The sequence below is a fragment of the Macrobrachium rosenbergii genome, chromosome 12 (genome assembly GCF_040412425.1).
Source record: "Macrobrachium rosenbergii isolate ZJJX-2024 chromosome 12, ASM4041242v1, whole genome shotgun sequence".
NCBI lineage: Eukaryota > Metazoa > Arthropoda > Malacostraca > Decapoda > Palaemonidae > Macrobrachium > Macrobrachium rosenbergii.
Window position 1 is genome coordinate 106,271,037 of NC_089752.1, and position 21,156 is coordinate 106,292,192.

Here is a 21,156-nt window from a genome sequence, read left to right on the forward strand (position 1 = left end):
CTGAAATCTTTTCTTCCTGTATTTCGAGGCTTTTCGCTTCGGTTAGCCAACTCCAACGGTTGCAAGGTGACGAAGTTTTTTGCACGGAAGAATACTCTACAAAGTTAGAAAAAGTAATCGGCACGGAGTAGAAAGCGCGCTTAATTTTGGATGCATTTGGGCAGGATGAAAGTAGCGAAAGGGCCGTGTAATAATGAAGATAATTGCGAGCATTGTTTTGCAGTTATATTCGGTCGTGTGCCGGGGGCTCCACGTGCAGCCTAGAAGGTAAACTAATTCGAGAAGGAGGGGAAGGTTTCTCGAACCACGTTTTCTCGCAGAGAGCCGAGTTCTTGTTGGAATAAGTTGGTGAAACGTGGACAAATGTGCTGGTGATGCTCCTGTGAAGTGGACGAGGACGAGTTGGGCCTTCAATTGTTTTGCTGCGGTGTAGCTGGTCTTGACGAAACATCGGCAAGATGATGGAAGGGTAAGTCCCACTTCGCCGAGGGAAAGTTTAAGTATTGGCGTCACGTACCGCTGAATGCTTTTTTAATATTTTTCAACGACTAAGCACTTTGTGAAACCTTGGCATCAGGAGTGTTGTTTGAAGTTGCCGTTAAAATAACTGCGCTCATGAAAACGATTTTTGACCTGGAGAGAACTATGTCAGACCGTTGTGTGTTATGACAAAGATCAGCGGGAGAGTATGTCCTTTGGAAACCAATCGCTGTTATTTTCCCGTTACCAGTCATCCCACAAGTGTTTTACACCTAAAATTAAAAGACGTCAGAGCATCACGGCATGGCAGATGCATGAACGCTCTCTCTCTCTCTCTCAACATAACATACCCGATTTGTGGTGTGACGTTACACCCTTTGCCCTCTCAAAGGGACTTCACAGACTTTAAGGCAGTGGTGTCCTATTCCTCAATACAGGGAGGAGTAGAATAAAAAAAATCTTAAAAATGTACAAAGATGATTCAGTGCAGGATTAGATTTACCGATGCTCATCTTTGTTTCCCTTTCCATAAGAGAATAACGTGACCAGAAACTTAATGTAGGCTAATGACAAATACTTCAGAGCGGTAACTAGTGTTCTAGGGTATTTGCGTCCTGGACAATCGTGTCCCGGTCAAATGTGTTCCGGTCATTGGCGTTCCTGGGCATTTGCGTATTGTATTTTTGAGCCCCGGCTTTTTACGTCCCACTACCTGTAACTACTGTATTACTGGGTAACGGATCTCATGTTGCATATGATAAGCCAAATATCTAAACAATCAGGGTTATTAAATTACCAGAAGCATATTGTGTTCTGCCTACTGGACAAAAGTGTCTTGTAATTAACTGGCTTATGTGATGAAAACAGAAAGCGCATCTTCGTTCCGATTTCAGAATTGGACAGCAGATGGAACTTTTAAAATTTGCTGCATTCATGTCCAAGATGATGCATTCAGTATTCGACGTGTTTTTGCTCCTCTACCCAGTAAGAATGAACAGGAGGTCATGTGGCTCTATAAAGAGCCACATGACCTCCTGTTCATTCTTTTGTCGCAGACTCACCCTCAACTTAATCTTGAATCAGAGGTGACTGATTCTGAACTGGGGCAAAAAGAGCATTGCAGAATTATATCCTGATGTAACAGGAAGTTCGTGTATGTTCCATTTGTCAAAATTCATCTTTAAGTAAATATGCGACGTCGGGTTAATACGACGGTATGATGAAGATCAAGAACTCAGTTTAAAGATTAGATGAGTCTGTATTAGTCCTTCTTCCAGTATGTGATGTAGTATCAGGCCTTTTGAGTCTGAGTGAAAACCGCGACTTCTGAATTCATCGCGTATTTTGAAGTTACATGCATTGCCCAAATAAAAGGCAGCAGTGTACAGATGATTGCAGTAACCTCTTCCATTGCATCTTGGTATGTTCCTTATCGAATAAAGAACAAAATGCCTACAACTAACAATAGTTTAGGTGGCAGAATGCTGTCCAAAATTCAGTCACTTGTTGACACCTCTCTGTTTGAAAATTGATTGATGCGCTCAAGAAAGAGGAGCTTTGGCAGCAAAGAAGGAAACATTACCAATGAGGGAATATTGTCTAACCAAGAAACAATCATATCAACAAGAGCCTTCAGTTGTTAATTGCATGTTACAGGCCTGAGCGCAAATTGAGTTTCTTACGAGGGGTTTCCAACAACATGCTCACTTTTTAAGTTTAGGCTTTTAAATTACATTTTTCTATGAACAAAAAAAATCATGCTACAATCCCTTTTTTATTAAGAAAAATATTTCATAAAAAGATATAAGAAATGCATATGGCATACTGGTGTGGAGATATTTAAGTTACAGAGATATAAAAAAATTACATCTAATATGAAATAAACATGCGGTGGGACGCAAATGACCGGAACGCAAAAACACCGCACGCAAATGGCCAGAGACGCCTCTGACCGGGACCCATTTAATCGGGACGCAGTTACCCAGGACGCAATTGGCCTGTGACCCCTTTTTCTCTGTCAATGCGTACGCTATGGTAGATACTCTGATAAAGAAGTAATTGTAAGTAATAAAACATTTGTTCAAACATTTACGAAACTGCGCGTTTTGTTTAAAGATCTCCAGAATGTAAGTGACTTCATTTGAAGATAGTAAATTCCTTTAAGTGTTGTAGAGTTTAAGTGAAATACGGCAGGTCCGAGTTTAATTGCTTCATTTGTATGCAGATTAGGTGGGGATATCGTGTTGCCGGCTCTGCTTTGAATGGACGTACCTAAGAAGTACCCAGACATCCTCGGGATAAGCTCGTGACAAAAATTATATCCAAATACTTATTCAAAAATGAGTTAAAATAAAAGTGGTACTATCAACCTTCTGATATAGGTAATGGAAATAAATGAAGATGGTGATGATCATTTTCATATCGTAAGTTGACATGAAACTAGAAACATATCAGATGAAAATAAACGTGCAGAAAGTAAAGGGGTTAATGTCCAGGCTGAAAATAGCGGAAAGCCAGAAAATGAATCTGCTCAGTCATTAATAAATGTTCTGCCATCGACGTAGGAGGGTTGGTGGCTCCCGTGCGGTATCCATAAATTATGGTGTCGTATGAATTGCGAAGAAAGTATGGAATAAAACATGTTTGCATAAGGTAAACGCGCACACACATTCTCAGACACAGGTATTAAGGCAGCAAAGAATTCAGTAGGCCAGATTGTTTGTTTCCATAACATAAACCTTATTGCTGTGTGTGGGTGTGCACATGTTTTTCCAGTTTGTATGTGAAAGCGCTGTAGCCAAACAGAGACAATATTGTCTGATTAATTAAAAACATGATGAATTAATGACAAGTGACTATGGTTTCACGGCCTTAATGAGATTCGCTGGGAAAAGAAGTCGGTAATAAATTATGAATAGGACAGAAGGGGAACTTCTGAAAAGCGAGCTGTATATGGTAGAATGGAAAATGAGCTGGCTAACCTAATTAAAAGAGGAAAATACATATTTTGTGGGCAAAGGTTACCGGAAGCCGGTACAGAATAGGCCAAAAAAAGAGTACTTTTGTTTGACGATGGCATTTTATTAATCTTCCTTGGCGATGAAAATAATGAATAACTCGCTAATTAATCTTCTAATTTCATTGATGAAAAGCTGAAAAATACGTGAGGATCTAAAAGATTTGTCTTTACCAGAGGACCTCCTGCAGTACAGTGGAGAATTTTCAGTAAAACTGAGAACGATGACCCACGCCTGGCAACTCATAAAACTAGGTCAGAGGACATGGTGTCATACTTGACCTATTTTCCATTGAAAACATCGAGACAGAGATTGCATGAAGCTGTATCATGCTAAATAGTGATAAACGAAAGGATATAAAAAAACCTATTATATTTGTAGTGAAATAATGGCACATATAAAATAAAACTCTCAGTGTAAAAGAGACAAGCAATCTATAGGACAGAATCAAATATCAAGTAGATTTTTTCCTTGTCGAAAAAGATTGAACGGAGGCACGTCAGCGAATAGCGTAATATCTTGATAAACTGAATATTTACCGGAAAATCAATCAGCCTTCAGGACGAGAATATCTCTACTGAAATGGCAATAATATCCGTGATGGATGATTTTTTTTTTAATGCTTTGATGATGGAAAATTTGCAATATTATTTGTTTAAATTGGCAATCAAATCAGAAAGCGATAAACTCTGACGCAATATGGATAACTTACTCCTAATTAAGCATTGCATGGTAAAAGAAAATAATATATCTATGTTGCTTTAATACTGAAAAGATATTTTCTTTTGCAAAGTTTAGGAACTTTAGATTTTGACCAATTTCAACACGTCTTTTTGAGGGTTTACCGCATTAAATTTGCTTTTGTTTTTGAAAAGACTACGATAAATAAACGAGTAAAAAATGAGCCGAAGTTTCTTCTGCGCAATCGAGTTTTCTGTACAGCCGCTACTGTGTATAATCAAGACCACCGAAAATAGATCTACCTTTCGGTGATCTCGGTATAATGCTGTATGACTCCGCGGCCCATGAAACTTTATGACTAACTTTAACCTTAAATAAAATAAAAACTACTGAGGCTAGAGGGCTGCAATTTGGTATGTTTGATAATTGGAGGGTGGATGATCAACATACCAATTTGAAGCCCTCAAGCCTCGGTAGTTTTTAGGATCTGAGGGTGGACAGAAAAAGTGCGGACAGAAAAAAGTGCGGACAGACAGACAAAGCCGGCACAATAGTTTTCTTTTACAGAAGACTAAAACTCCAAGATACCAAAACTGGTATCATTGCAAGAAACGAACTTGACATACCAATAGATATGAATATCACTAAATAACTTCCCATTAGAGAATAAATAACTTTTCCATCTTTCACTAAATTTTAACTGACATTAGCTGGTATAAATAGCTTAAGACTATGTGTCTTTGGAAGTCCATTTACTCTAGTTACATATTGCAAAAGATATCAAATATTTCTGACACTTAGTTTTTGGTAAATATTTCTGCAGCAAGGTATAAAATTTTTTTTCAGTAATTTCAGTTTATCATTTATAAATTTTTTGGTGAGTTATTTTTACAGCAAAGTATATAATTTTTGTCAGTAATTTTAATTTATCATTTATAAATTTTATTCGTGTTTTTTAACATAGTGCCATAAATCGAAATGATTCAGATTTAAAATGACGCCAAAATCAGCATTCTAACACGAAAACTAACTCCAAAGAAAGTGATCAAAGAGAACTGTTGTTTTGTACAAATGAGAGCTCTTCGTTGGGAGAGTCGGTAGAGTTGTGGCCTAGCACTCACTAGGTCCGAGTTCGACTCTCCGGCCGGCTAATGAAGAGTTAGAGGAATTTATTTCTGGTGATAGAAATTCATTTCTCGCTATAAAGTGGTTCGGATTCCACAATAAGCTGTAGGTCCCGTTGTTAAGCAACCAACTGGTACTTAGCCACGTTAAATAAATCTAATCCTTCGGGCCAGCCCTAGGAGAGCTGTTAATCAGCTCAGTGGTCTGGTAAAACTAAGGTGTACTTAACTTTTGTACAAATGAGGAGCTTGAAGGATGGGTGCGCCGATGTCGTGGTATTACTCTCCAAAATGAAAATATGGGTATGCAATGTATTTTACATATTATTATTGTTATTATTATTTTCATAAATATTTCTAAAGTTTTGTTAGGACTTTTGCCATTTTGTCTTAAGTGTAACCTGTTATTTTTAGCTTTGCAATGGTTGGCAATGATAATCACTGTGTTTGTTTTTCTTATCTGTAAAAACGATTATAATTATTGCTCTATATTTGACAGTCACTTTTTTGAAAATACTTTTATTTTACACCCAAAAAATTAAGCAAATTATAAATTCAGATCAAGGCAATCCACTGCTGCGAACAAGAAGTGGCTAATCTAACCGGTGATATGCAATGCTAGGCTATACAAATAGAACACAGCGGCTGTTGCAGCATAAATTTTTCCTTACGCATCGCTGGATTTTCCAGACGGGAAGAGCCGGGTCTGGGGGCCAGCGAGGATGAAATCCAACGCTACCTCCACAGCATGTGCTCGGACGCGACGCTGTTCGATCGCAAGACAGGCTTCTTCACTCATTTCATCGAGCAAATCGATGCTCAGGTGTCCGATGCTTTCTTCAAGAAATTTGGCAGCTTGAAGACCGACGAGGCAAGAATTCTGGACACCTGGGCCATTAAGGTCAGTGGGGGCATTCATTTATCTGCTTGGCATCAGAATGTGTTTAAACACTTTCTTATAGAAAATGTTAATCATTGATACTGAATTCCATCGTGACCAGATTCTCACATTTATTGCAGCCAGTGCACACGTTGAAAATCGAGAGCATGTACAAGGAAAAGGTTAGCGACCAAGCGGAGTATTTCCGCACCAAGGGAAACAGGGCATTTCAGGATAAAGACGACAAGGAGTCGTTGGTTATGTACAGCAGGGCTATCATGCAGGCCCCTTGTAATTCGGGTAAGTTCGATACTTTCATCTGTTTCTCTCTTGCCTCATAAAAGGCTGAGGAATCTTCACAGTATCTGAGTTTAGAATGAATTAGCTTTAGTGATCTTCTTGGAATGCAAGCTCCAGATGATGTAGTTGACATGATCATTTCTGTCTTTCGTGTGTTTGCAGTGCTGTCACATCGACCCAGGAGGTTCAGTAGTTTGAGCACAGAATGTTTGCTAATGAGGTGTTTCTGAGAACGAAGGCAGAAAATACTATTAAATCTAATGATTTTTGTGTATCAGATTCCGGAGCCAATTCTTATAAGTGGAATACAGTAAAATATAAGACATCAGAGTTTGTCTGATAGTAATGAACCTCATCGACAGTGTCTTTTGACACTGTTTCCAGATAATTATTTGGTGAATGCTCTCCGATTTGTTCCTGTGAGGTTCATTTTTGAGAAAAACATTACGTCTTATTAGCCAGGCGTCTGTTGACAGAATAAAGCTAAAGATTTACGACTTTCGTAACATAGGAAATGAATTGAAAGGAATGTCAATAAAGTTTTAAAAACTCTGCGGAGTTATACCGGGATACATATGAAAATAACCATTATGGGTAGGCAGATGTTTTGAAATGAAGCCGTTCAGTTTCTCCATTGTAATGACTGCCGTCTTATTGACTGGGTTTTCGTCTGCCTAAAGTTTCTGATGAATGGATGAATGAGATGAATAATGAATTTCCACGGTAGAGAACTTCGCAATATAGTCGTAAAAACTCTCGCTATCAGGCACGTAGCAAATAAATATATAAAAAAAGTTTTTAGCTTTCGTTTTCCTTTTCAGGCTCCGTGACAGATTCCATTAACTGTTGAGATAACACACACACTGCCGTTTGATAACGAGCATCCAGTCACTGACTTTTGATATAACAGTCATTCCACGCGTTGCAGTAAAATGATGTGATAAATAAAAACAAGCAGATAAGAAAAGTAATCCGAAAGTAATCTCCTGGCTCATTTGCATAAGGAAGTTCGAAGGTACAAACAATACTTGATATGGCAATAGTGGTAGGAAATTGCAAGTTATTATACCCCTGTTTTGATATTTACTAGTTTACTGTCCTATTTTTTTTTTCAGAGGAATGTTTATCATTAAGTTATGCGAACAGATCAGCTGTGCTGTTTCATCTGGGGAAGTATCAGCTTTGTCTTAATGATATTGAGTTGGCCGTAGAGGCTGGCTATCCTTCCAATTTAATGTACAAGGTAAGTCTATTCTTTCCTTCGTAGCCTAATAACTGGTATAGCTAAAGTAGCCATACTGAACGTTTGAGAATTGTCTGAAAAACGTATTGAACTTTTGAGAATTTTATCTAAAAAAAAAAAACCTAGTGAAAATTGAGAATTTTTGCCTGAAAAACCTATTGAAAATTTGAGAATTTGTCTGAAAAAGTATGGAAAGTGAGAATTTGTTTCTGAGTGAAGTATTGAAAATCTGAGGGAGTAAACACAATGTAGAGACTTATTTTTTCCGTAAGAAATATTTCAAAAATTAATCTCTTCGGGCTACAGAGCACTCACCACTGATTAACTTTGCGGTGCGAGAAACGACAACCTTAATAACCCAGGAAAGAGATAACTGGTTAACACATGATGTAAAACTAGGACAACTATTACACAAAGGCCAGGTTGTTTACCAGCATATAACAGCATACAGCGCTATTGATATTTCATCTTTACTTATACGAGAGGTTGCCGATAAGTGTGAAATTTTAACACAAAAAAAACTTGTCCTAATTACTGTCCATAGCAACAGTCTGGGTTATAGATGAATGATGGAAGTGTTACATTGAAACTTAATCCACGGAAGTAAAACTGATTAGCTAATAATTAGAATTTTCCTCAGGTATTGGATCGTAGGGGACAGTGCCTTGTGAAGCTGGGTAAGCACAGCCAGGCTCTGGAAGCCTTCCACGCAGCTGACAGTGCTCTCTCCGATTCTACTTTAGAAGAGAAGAAAATGGAAGCGTGGAAGAAAGACCTAGCGAAAAAGGCGGAACAGTGTCAAGACAAAACTGACAAAGGTAGATAGACTAAAGGAGAGAATACATGCCTTTTATGCTGAGAATCTGTAGAACAGTCTCCAGTAAGCATGAGCGTTGATTCCACACACACACACACACACACACACACACACACACACAGAAAGAGAGAGAGAGAGAGAGAGAGAGAGAGAGAGAGAGAGAGAGAGAGAGAGAGAGAATGAAATTTTTATATCTCAAGCATTTTTTAAAAACTCACAGAAACTGAAGTTAAAACTCAAGGAGCTTTATGGAGACTGGCAAAAATGCGTTTCATCCAGGGAATCTGTATAACAGTCTCTAGTGTGCATGAGTGCTGACGTTCCAGTGAGAGAGAGAGAGAGAGAGAGAGAGAGAGAGAGAGAGAGAGAGAGAGAGAGAGAGAGAGAGAGAGAGAAATTTTTATATCTCAAGCATTTTTTAAAAATCTTACAGAAACTGAAGTGAAAACTCAAGAAGGGGACGACTCTTTGTTCGCTGGCAAAAATCCCATTATTCCAAATGCTTCGGCCGCCGTTGGAATCGAGGAATCTAAGGAAGCTGGTAAGGGTTAATGTTTCAGTTAACGCATTTTTTATTTGACTTCAGTTCCCTTTTTTTAATCGTTATTCAGGGTTTTTATTATATATTTTTGCACTTACTAGTAGAGGGGGTTCGTTTCATTTACTGTAGTTGTTGACTTGTGTCAAGTCAGGTTTTTAGAGTAAACAATATTTTTATGATTTCTCGGTGAACTAGAGTTTAATGCTTTAATCAGCATAAAACGGATTCCAGGCGCTCAGCCTCATAATTATGGTCTCATGGTTCCATGAGGAGAATAATCGGAAATTATGAGGGAGAAATGACTGCTACTAAATCCGTAATATATTTTTCCTGTCGTAATAACGAGATACTTAGAACAAACACGAAGTATATTTATAATCCGGAAATAAACAGGTGTTGCCGAAGCTCTTTTAACCAATGGGTACTCAAAAAAAAGACATATTCATGTTTAAGTAGAGATTTTGAGCTTGTATAGTTTGTATATGGATCATAATAGTTTACAGTAATGATCCTTATACAAACTAAATAAGCTCAAAATCTCTAATTAAAGATGAATGTCTCCCTTTTTTGAGTACCCATTGGTCAAAAGAGCTTCGGGAAGCAACTGTTTATTTCCTGATTACAATATACCTCATGCCTGTTCTCGTTACCTTGTTATTACGACAGAAAAAAACATTACGTGTTAGACTAAAGCATTTTCAGTAGTAACTATCTCTCCCTCTTAATTTCCGATTGTAAACTTTTACTTCGCGTGTCCTCAGGTCGTTATGCAGTAGTGACGAGACCGGTAGGATCAGGACAAGTCTTGTTCTCTGAGAAACCTTACGCGTTTGTGCTGCACCTAGACAGAACCGGAACTCATTGTCATCACTGCGCCGCAAGGTAAATAACAAAAAAAAAGTAACTCCACAGTTATGGCATAGTACGATGTCTGTGGGAGAGTCGTAGGCCAATATTAGGGAAGTAAAGTTTTAGATTACTTTTAGGTGTCGGCTGTGAATCTGACTGCATAAGGTCAGGTTAGTTTAAAAAAAGAATCAGTTAAAAAATTAAGTCATGATTTCCTACTGCACAATGCCATAACTGCTAAGACACAAATGCCGGGTGAATAATCACATTGCTCTTAACCTGTATCTAGCTTTCTCTGCAAATGCCTCACACTCTGTTCAGATGTTATTGCATCTGCAACCCATCGTGCAGTGTATACTCGTTGTTTTAAATCACCGGCTATCATTTTAATCCTCAGATTAGTAGCTCCCGTCGCTTGCAAGTGGTGTTCAGCTATCACTTTCTGCAGCAAGCAATGTCGCGACGAGTCCCTCGAGTCTTACCACAGATGGGAGTGCAAATCTGGGGAGCTTCTGAGGGGGTCCGGGATGTCTCTGAACTCGAGCCTCGCTCTGAGACTGATAACGCTGCATGACCTGGAATTCTTCAAAGAGGTAAGCCACTTTCTTCGAGGAATGCAAAAGTTGGGATTATTATGAAGGACACATTTTCCGGGAGTTTTGCCCTCTTTTGTACAGATATATTATTATAACCTAGATTTTATATATAAAAAATATTGCGTTAAAAAACTTTTGTCAAAAATCACTTAAAAAATGGGAAAATGGATGCGTTTACAGTGGGGAATAAGTACATTTAAATTTTTCCGTATATCCTACTGATGCAATAAAGCATTTTACAGACCATCTGAAAATTATTGCATATTTTGGGCCTTTGTCCGGACAGTCAGAATGGCTTGTTAGCTTTAACAAAAGAGGTTGTCTTCAAAGACGATGATGTATGGATTAGGTGTTGTTGTTGTGGGTTAGGAAAAGTACTTTGGGTTTGGTTGACATCCGTTTGATCTCCTAGGATGCAATGAAAGGATGGCAAAGGTGGGTACTACTACTGTGCTTGTAATAGATGCAGTAATTGATATGGCCCAAAGCTTTACGAGTCCTGTTTCTCACAGTCAGAATGGCTTGTTTAGTTTTAACAATGTGGAGTGTTGTCTTCATAAATTTTGTCTGAAAGAAGGCATATTTCCTCATTGTTGAAACAAGGAGCACCTGAGGTTATCTATATTTTATGACCTAGTCACATTCGCAGTCAAGAACATGAATTATTCACCTATAAGTGAAGCTTTAAAAGTTTTAATAAAATATATTTTTACGCTAAGGTAGCTAGCCTATACCCTGATCTATCCTGGCTATAGCAACCATAGCAGACTAAATATATATATATATATATATATATATATATATATATATATATATATATATATATATATATATATATATATAAAAACTACCCCATATAAGTGATTTTTAAAAGTTTTATATATATATATATATATATATATATCTATCCTATATATAACTATATAGATATATATATATATATATATATATATACATATATATACACAAATATATAAGGAATAACTCGAATGAAATGCTATCAGTTGGGTGTTGGGTCGGGAAGTTGGGTAAAATTCGCTGGTGTACTAGGCAGCAAGCCTACCCTGATACAAGCCTTAGGTACAGAAAAACTTAGGTTCCAACTTCTTGTATGACCCGTGTAGGTCATATTGTAAGTGCACTTGCCTTTCGATTGAAAGACCAGGGTTCGATCCCTGTTACACACGTGATTGTGTGTTGACCACTTCTATATATATATATATATATATATATATATATATATATATATATATATATATATATATATATATATATATAAACTACCCCAAGGACAAACAGAATTATTTTATCAAGTTAGATCTGTACATGACGGTCACTGTCATTACTGAAAATCATGAAGATTATTTATAATAATAAGTGGGTTAAAAAATGACTAGATTTCTAAATATTATAGAACTATCAGCATTCAGATTATTCTTTATGCCCTGTACCATTGTAGTTTGAAGGGTTACGATAATAATCATAACTTGATATTTCTATTTTCAGTAATTGTTGATTTAGATATACAGGAATTCAATCTTTTTCCAATATTTGGCATGGTAGTATTGCCAATGTTTACTCAGTGAACCACGACAATCTAGCAGACATTATATTCATACCATAACATGAAAGACTGCATAACTTGCGCAGTATTCTGAATGATCTCTTTCCCCAACCAGCTGAAACCACGTCTGGAGGAACCGGCCAGGCTTCCTTCGGAGAAGAACCCCCATCGACCAGATGACTACGTCTCCGTCTACAACATGGTGGCCTTGCCTGAGAAGAGGTCTCCTGAAGACTTCCTCGAACGGTCTCTGATGGCCTGCTTCCTCCTGAAAGTCCTTCAGAGAATGCACTTCTTCGGGAGATGGGATGAAGAAAGTAGGTGAAACTCTCTCTCTCTCTTGTCGCCTTTACATTAAATTACGTTTCGTCCACATCGAGAAAATGGTTATGATAAAGTTTCCCCTTCATCAGGCCTCGCTTTTCTGGACGTAGCTTTGGGTGTCTGTAGATTCAAGGTATAAATTGCTGCACTGAGCTGATATGTTGAAACTTTAGCCTTCAAAATACTAATATTTCAGTTTGGGAAGAATCCTTTTCCCGTCATATCTAATCTTTCACCTTGTAGATATCACTTTTCTCATTCGGCCTCACGGGATGCCAACTGTTCTACAGATAGCAGTATCAACTCAGCAATGAGATATTTGATGGTTTATTTACGATTAAAATAATTATAGTTCTCGAACAGATAGCAGTGCTGTCACTTTACGTGGGACAATGATAAATCACAACGTATTTGAAACCTTGAACTTCCAAAATTGTTAGTCAATCGTATGAACTTCTATATACAGCTGGAATAAATACAAAATGAGTTCAGGCGTATTAGATAAAGCCCTAGATACGTGTAGCTTTAAAGAGTGTTGAAAAACCTATATTTTTATGCAGCAGTGTCTTTTGTCCATCAGGCCCTCCCGACAAGGAACTGACAGAAGACGAAGTCTTCATCGGCAGTCTGCTGCTTCGACACCTTCAGATTTTACAGTTTAACTCTCATGAAGTAAGTTACAAAGTGGTGACTGATATAAAATGTAATCGAATATGTATATATATATATATATATATATATATATATATATATATATATATATATATATATATATATATATATTTATATACATATATATACATATATATAGATGTATATATACATATACAGTATATATAACACACATATGTATGTATTTACATATATATGTATATATATATATATATATATATATATATATATATATATATATATATATATATATATATATATATATATATATATAATATAAACTCATCTCCACGTTGTCATTAGCATTAGCATTATGAACTTGAGTGAAAGACACAATTATATGTAGGTAATAATATGAATGTGAAATTCAAAAGATGAGAAACCTCATTTAATTAATGTTCAATAATTTTGTCAATCATTGAGAAAATAAGGGTTTCTGTACATTAAAACCAACTGTTTTCATGGGTAAATATTGATATTATTCGCCGGAACTTATTAATAATTCTTTAATGTTGTAATCTGACATTTCAAAACCATCGTTGCATTCAAAAATATTTTTGTATCCCGTCATGAATATGAATACTGCATTAAATCTCTAGGAATCTGTTGTAATCTTGGAAAATCTTATTTAATCACTTAAGAGTATGTCTCTAGTTTGTCGGCTGAAGTCATCCAGGGTTCGAAACAGGTCCTGTTTAGTCATAATAATGGACTTTTGCAAGATTTAATGCAACTGAAAATCTAATCCTGTTAGCAATTTCAGTAATTCTAAGCTTCCATTTTCTAGGTGACTGGAGTTGGTTTTGCGAAGGACAAAGTGAACTTCAAGGAGGCTAAAAACATAAGTCTCGGTCTCGCCTTGTATCCAACTATTTCGTTCTGCAACCATTCGTGCTATCCTGCGGTGGCCAGGTAACGTTCTATAGAACACTTCGTACTGCCCTATAGTATCTAGGTATGCGTTCAAGCACAAGCATGTCGTATTAACCCAAAAGAAAAATTTTTTTTATTCCTGTGGTGTTGAACTTGAAATTGTATTATGATATACTTCGTTTTAACCCAAAAGAACCCCTTATTTTTTTATTCCTGTGGTGTCGAGCTTGAAACTGTATCATGATAGACACCCTTTTTAACCCAAAAGGACCCCCTTTTTTTATTCCTGTGGTGCTGAACTTGAAACTGTATTATGATATATTTCCTTTTTAACCTAAAACAACCCTTTTTTTTATTTTTGTGGCGTCGAACTTGAAACTATATTATGATTTACTTCCTTTTTAACCCAAAAGAACCCCTTTTTTTTTATTCCTGAGGTGTTGAACTTGAAACTGTATTATGACATACTTCCTTTTTAACCTAAAACAACCTTTTTTTTTTTTTTATTCCTGTGGTGTCGAGCTTGAAACTGTATCATGATAGACACCCTTTTTAACCCAAAAGAACCCCCCTTTTTTTTTATTCCTGTGGTGTTGAACTTGAAACTGTATTATGATATACTTCCTTTTCAACCTAAAACAACCCCTTTTTTTTTTATTCCTGTGGCATCGAACTTGACACTGTATTATGATTTACTTCCTTTTTAATCCAAAAGAACCCTTTTTTTTTATTTCCTGTGGTGTTGAACTTGAAACTGTATTATGATATACTTCCTTTTTCTCAAACGACCGCGTCTAACCTTCTTGTTATAAAAAAAACCTCTTTGTTATATGCTCACCAGAAAGGTAACCCCTCTTTATCCCTCTCAATATCATCTTGCTGCTTTGAATCTGTACGTAAGACTATCTGCTTTCAAACTATTTCACCAGTGTCTGCAGTTTCCTTATTCCCAAACAGCACATTTGCAAACATCGTTCTTTCCACTCTGCATTCGCGACTCATTTTATTTTATCGCAACGTCCCGTCTTCCTCAGAATTCCGTTTTCATATCCACTGTATTATTATCATTATGCATTGTGTGATTTGTTCCTTTCACTCAGGTTCTTCAAGGGCACCAAGATGGTCGTGTTGAACCTGCGTCCCTTGAAGGCTGGCGAGGTTGTGGCGGAGAACTACGGCCCCGTCTTCACTCACCACGAAATACAGCAGCGTCAGCGCAAGCTTCTCTCGCGATACTGGTTCACGTGAGGATTTACAAAGATGATTTAGCTGTTTAGTATTTTGATATAGCCCCTTTTACACTTAAGAATATAATTCATACTGATGTCCTGATAATCTTTAGAAATCTGGTACTTGAAAGGCCGAGGGAAAAAGTTAAGGAATGTACAGTACATCGATCCCTTTCTACCATTCGACGAACGGCTTTTGTTTAAAAAAGAAAAATTTTTTATAACATTTTGCTTATAAATTTACAAGAGGTTATAATAAACCAGAGAAGAGCTCTGCCAGCGTAAGACAAAAAAGAAAAAAAAAGCCGTCCATTCCTTTGAGGTAAAATAAGGAGGGATTACGGGCAGGGAAGAGAGGAATTTAGGGGAAAATGAACCGGCCAGGTCGATCCATTCCTCTATTTATTTCTCTTTTCTTCTTCAGGAACAGATGGGGTTCTTGAGGATTCCACCGTTGTTTTTGAAGTATATAAAAGCGAATTTCCCCTGAAAATGCAACCTTGGTTAGGCTGACGTATTCTTGCTCTTAACCAATATTTCTGACGGTGCTTTTAATAAATATCATCACTCTTTTGTGATATCAGAATGGTGGAAGAAAGTCTACGATTATTTGTATGTATGTATGTATGTATGTATGTATATTTTCTCTGGCGAGGAAGCTTTGGCTAGCTTGATTATTGCCTCTTCAGTCTTAACAGACAAAAGGAATTAGAATTTCCTTTACCGATGCTTGTAACTTTCCTCCGAAACAGGTGTGCGTGCGAGGCCTGTAAAAACGACTGGCCAGTGTATCAGAAAATGGCCTTCAAGCGCAGATTCCGGTGCCAGACTTGTTCGGCGGGATTCGGCATCACCGACCCTTCCAAAACCCAGATCAAGTGCCCCGGGTGCAACACGCAGGTCAATGTCAAGGACACGATGAACGTCATCTCCAAAGCAGAGGAATGTAAGTGCGTTGCCGGAAAAAGGGTGTTTGGGTTATTCACGATTTGAGATACGGAAAGTTTAGTGTCAGTATTATGGACTTCTCTCCCAGGACTGTTCTGGCCTCTGCTTTTGTAGAATAAACATTTACTCTTATGGATAAACTTCATGGATATTGTTTAGTTACGATAATTTATGCAAAGGTACCTGGTAATTATCATTAGGCCCTTAATATTCTACTAAAATATTCTTCCTCCAAAGAGTATCAGTACTTTCTTATTACAACAGTCCTGAATCAACAAGAATTCTGTAATGAGACTCTTTTTAATTAATTTCGTGATTTTTTCCAATAATTATACAAGGCGTAGCTTAAAAAAATCCTCAATTGCCCCAGTAAACTCAGGTAACTAATATTGATAATAAATAAAGACTGGTAACTGAGCACTGTATTCACTCAAATCTCATTATGATTTTGTCAGCAAAACTTTACTTTGGATGTAAGTCTATAAAGAACACTTTTGGATCCTCAAATGACAATTTCCGTACGCATGATTCAAAACTTTCAAGTTTATAAAGGTAAAGATCTTATTTGGTGTTGCCATTTTACAAAATTTCATAGATATAAATAAAAAAAAATGACTGGAATAGGACATATAAGATACATAATTATGATTTTGGAATGCATGGTTTAAATATATAGCATAAGATAGATAAAACGAATATCTAACATATGGAGTACACATATAATTTATGTTTTCAATCTCAATCTGGTTCAAAAGGGTACTCTCACAAAAATTGTACAAATAAATATATAAACATAAATACGTAAATAATGTGTGTATTTTTTTCACGTACACCGTGACATGTTTCATATCAACAAACAAGCTCCAAATGTCGTTTGATATGAAATTCATTTAACCCTCGGAATACTCACCGAAGGGGAATTTGTCAGTGATAAGCAATCCGCACCAAATTGACTGGAACCATCAAGTGAATGAGGTACGACGACTTTTCAGTGGCGCTACGATAACTTACCACTTAAAATTCCCCCTTCGGTGTTTTTATTCCGAGGGTTGAGTGAATTTCATATCAAACGACATTTGGAGCTTGCCTGTTAATATAAAACATGTACGGCGTACGTGAAAAAAATACACACGCATTATTATTATTTACAAAATTTTTGTGAGAGTACCTTTTTGAACGAGATTGAGAATGACACCATAATTTATATGTTTACTCCCTATGTTAGATATTCGTTTTATCTATCTTATGCTATATATTTAAATCATATATTCCAAATTCATAATTATTTAGCTTATATGCTTCCTACTTCCGGTCAGTTTATTGAACATATATATATATATGAAATTTTGTAAAATAGGGTTATCACCTGGTGATAGATCGCTTATCACTTATAGATTCCCCTTCGGTGTTTATTCCGAGGTTGAGTGAATATGATGCTCAACGACATTCGTAGCTCAATGTTTGTGAATAATATGTATGTATATATATACGAGAGAGAGAGAGAGAGAGAGAGAGAGAGAGAGAGAGCCATTAACCACACAGTTTATCATCTCCAGCGTACCTGCTGGGAAAGATGCACCTGGATGCATCCCAGAAAGAAGAAGCCATCAAATCGTTTCTATCGTACGCGGATACCATCACCAAGTACACCGTGCCACCCGTGAAGGAGCTTCACCTCTCTCTGCAGCACCTCCGATTACTCTTAGCCGCAAGAGGAACCATCCAGATTCGAAATCCGCTGAATTAAACAGTTATAGACGGCCTCTAGGTGATTCACCACACTTTTTTGAGCAGGTTTGTCAGTTCCAGATGCCCAGGGTATGAAGTAACATTTGGAAAGAAACACCAAAACCTGTGCTCCTGAAATGAGAGAGAGTAAGACTCAGATCAGTTCCTTTATTTCCAGGCAAAAAAGCAGGTGGATGAGTCTGGTTTTCATTCTAGTTTATTTTGCATTTCTGCCTTTGTTGAATTCGATTTTTTTGTTTGTGTTTTTCGTACTCTTACAATAAAAGTGTTACTGATTCTTATTCTATTATTATTCATTCGAAGAACCTGTATTTTCAAGGTGAAATCAAGCATGGCTACCAGAATCAAGCATGGCCGCTGATGGAAAAGTGGGCTGATGGATTCTCTTCTTTATAAATAATAAACTCTTTAAAAGAAATGCAATTTGAATGACACTGCAAATGCTAAAAGAGGCAGAAGCTTCTAAATTCCTCGAGGGAATGGTGTGATGGAAGGCTGAGGGACTGGGTGAACTTGTCGAGTTCAGACCTTTCAAAAACGTGTGCATATTAAGCCAAACTTATTCTACATCAATTAGAATTCCAGATCTATCTGAATATTGTCAAATATAAGTTAAATCTGCCAAGCGTGTATGGAATTCCCAGCAAATATTAAAGTTCAACAACAGGAATGGATTCGGAATCACCATAATGAAGCACAGTGCGATAATTGGCTGTTGTTATGAGGTCCTTTGCGAAAATAAGAACATTTTTGTGTTCAAGGAGAGCCCTGAGGGACGCCGCAGAATATAGGAGGTTTTTCAAACACAACCGTTTTCTCTCACCCTAACAGATTCAGTATGGTTAGGTAAATAATGAAATCAAGAATTACCATCTCATCTAAAAGTCTATGATGATCGACGCAGTGGAGAGTCTCTGCAATTTCGCAGAGATTTCTGATTGGTATTTTTTTTCCCGACCATTATTTGTCGATTTCATGGCCACTTTCAGTATGACTGTTTGCAGTGATACCTTTGATCCTAAAAAGCATTCGGTGACGATGATACTTTGGTGTTTGAGAAATGAGAAACATCACTTCTTCCCGAAATCTGTTTACTGTTTTAAATATTTTAGTTGGTTATCGAGCATACGATTATCACTGTGGATTGGAAACCACCTCACAAGTGTCTCTTGTTTGTGCATATTCACTGAAGATTAAGCATACTGAATTCCAGCATTCTGTGATTATTCAAACATCAGGTATGAAGGTAATATATACTGATAAGTTGCCGTATAAATGTATACAACGGATACGAGAGGATTGTCCTTCACGAACTGAACGTTGTCAACTACGCTTCAGTGATTTTTTTTTTTTTATATTTGCTGTAATAATGATGCAGGACGGACGGTAATTGCCCGGGTCGTTAGCGTCGCCATTTTTACGATGTGGTGCCGTGATGAAATGTTACCTGATGGCTGGATAGACACCTGTTTACTATTGATTTGTTTACAATAACTGTAATATGAAGGGCAGTCACCGATGCACACCTTAAATTACCCTGAGAAAAGATATTGTCACAACTCTTTAGCCTTCTTTTCACGAAATATTTTGTGAGAACTGGGGGCCGTCTCGATTTGTGCAAATGTTCGAATGATTTGCTTCTCAATTATCTTCATTAATATTAATATTACTCTGGCACTTTTCATAAACACAGCTGCCGACATCACCGAAGAATTCGTTAGTTCCGTTTGCCCTCATAATAACATTTTAATTTTTTATCTCATCTCATTTTTCATCAATACAGGTGTGAGTATTTTTCTCCGAAGGGTTGAGTCATTGCCGTTCCTACTTTTAATCAATTTCCAAAATACAGGCATTTAGTTTTGTTTGTAGGCCTAACGAGTCCCTTGGTCTCTTTATACTAAAGGTATAATGATTCATCGTATCTGATAATCCTTCGGGGTTCCATTTGAGTCCTATGTTTGTTCCTAAAATCGTACTTGTTCGCGCAGGTTTAACCACGGACGGCAATTCCTTGGCAAATAACGACGATTATAGAAAATGCAAATAAAACCATTACTCTGGTAATCTAAATCAGCCTAAGAAAAATACCCACCAAATACAAAATCATATCACAAAATACAGACCGGCTACAGTTACTAAAGGTAGATCCTGGATGGAGCTTCCAGACATTACAGTAACGGGTAATTTATAGCTGTCGAAACTGCTCTCGCTGTTTTCGTTACCGCAAGAGTTCACATTCCTTCATTGGAGGGGTGGGTAGAGCTCTCGGCTAGCACGCTGTTGGCCCAGCGTTCAACTCTCCGACCAGCCAATGAAGAATTAGAGGAATCTATTTCTGGTGATAGAAATTCATTACTCGTCATAATGTGGTTCGGATTCCGCAATAAGGTGTAGGTCACGTTGCTAAGTAACCAGTTGGTTCTTAGCCACGTAAAATAAAGCTAATCCTTCGGGCCAGCCCTGGGAGAGCTGTTAAATCAGCTCAGCGGTCTGGTTAAACTAATATACACTTAACCGCAAGAGTTCTTTAATCTTGTGTTTTGTCCAGTGAAGATGAAACCTGCAATTTCAAGTGCTCGTTACACGCGTAATTGTACCTAAGAGCACGCTGAAGATAAACATTCATCAATATCAATTTTAGAAAACAACGATCAAAGAGACAGAGCGTCCCGAAATTTCGATTTGCTAAGCACTCCTTTATGCTGTTAGTGTCTTCAGCTGAACCTCCCGCCGCCAATTCTGTAAACATGTAGCCGGAAAAGTATACCTTGGTTTAACCAGACCACTGAGCTGATTAACAGCTCTCCTAGAGAGGGCTGGCAACGGGATCAGATTTATTGTACTGGCTAAGAACCAACCGGTTACCAGCATTATAGCGACTGAAATCCGAATTTCTATCACCAGAAATAAATTCCTCTAATTCTTCATTGGCCGGTCGGAGATTCGAACTCGCGGCCAGCAGAGTGCTAGCTGGGAACGGAACCCGCCCACCCAATGAGGAACATACATGTAGCCAGAACTTAGCGAGGAGGAAAGAAAAAATTTTTTTTTTTTTGTATGTTTCAGGCTCGTTGTCGAGTGTGATTTTTTTTTTATTATTTATCTATGTCTAAATTTGAGAATGCTATTGTGAGATCCATTCACATCGGAAGTCGACACGGCTGCCATTGGCAGTGATGACGTGGTCTGTTGTTTACAAAACAAGGAAAATTATCGCATATCATAATATTACCAGGAGAGCTAAAGTAAACCTCGTACTTCTCGAA

At 37.3% G+C, this 21,156-nt stretch overlaps 1 protein-coding gene across 1 annotated transcript; it reads left to right on the top strand.

Moving 5' to 3' along the window:
- Window positions 1-18: 18 nt before the first annotated feature.
- LOC136843825 (SET and MYND domain-containing protein 4-like) lies at window positions 19-18,164 on the top strand. Its single transcript, XM_067112618.1, has 14 exons — window positions 19-469; window positions 5,993-6,203; window positions 6,323-6,482; window positions 7,598-7,725; window positions 8,366-8,543; window positions 8,976-9,083; window positions 9,845-9,965; window positions 10,330-10,525; window positions 12,208-12,409; window positions 12,997-13,088; window positions 13,876-14,000; window positions 15,062-15,205; window positions 15,943-16,136; window positions 17,695-18,164. Exons 1-14 carry the CDS (start codon window positions 459-461, stop codon window positions 17,883-17,885), a joined length of 2,061 nt encoding a protein of 686 aa, XP_066968719.1. The 5' UTR covers window positions 19-458; the 3' UTR covers window positions 17,886-18,164.
- The last annotated feature ends 2,992 nt before the right edge of the window (window positions 18,165-21,156 follow it).

Excerpts from the sequence above, each read along its gene's own strand:
- LOC136843825 (XM_067112618.1), top strand. Across the intron at positions 7,726-8,365 it reads CTTCCAATTTAATGTACAAG|GTATTGGATCGTAGGGGACA; the intron begins GTAAGTCTATTC and ends AATTTTCCTCAG. Across the intron at positions 10,526-12,207 it reads ACCTGGAATTCTTCAAAGAG|CTGAAACCACGTCTGGAGGA; the intron begins GTAAGCCACTTT and ends TTCCCCAACCAG.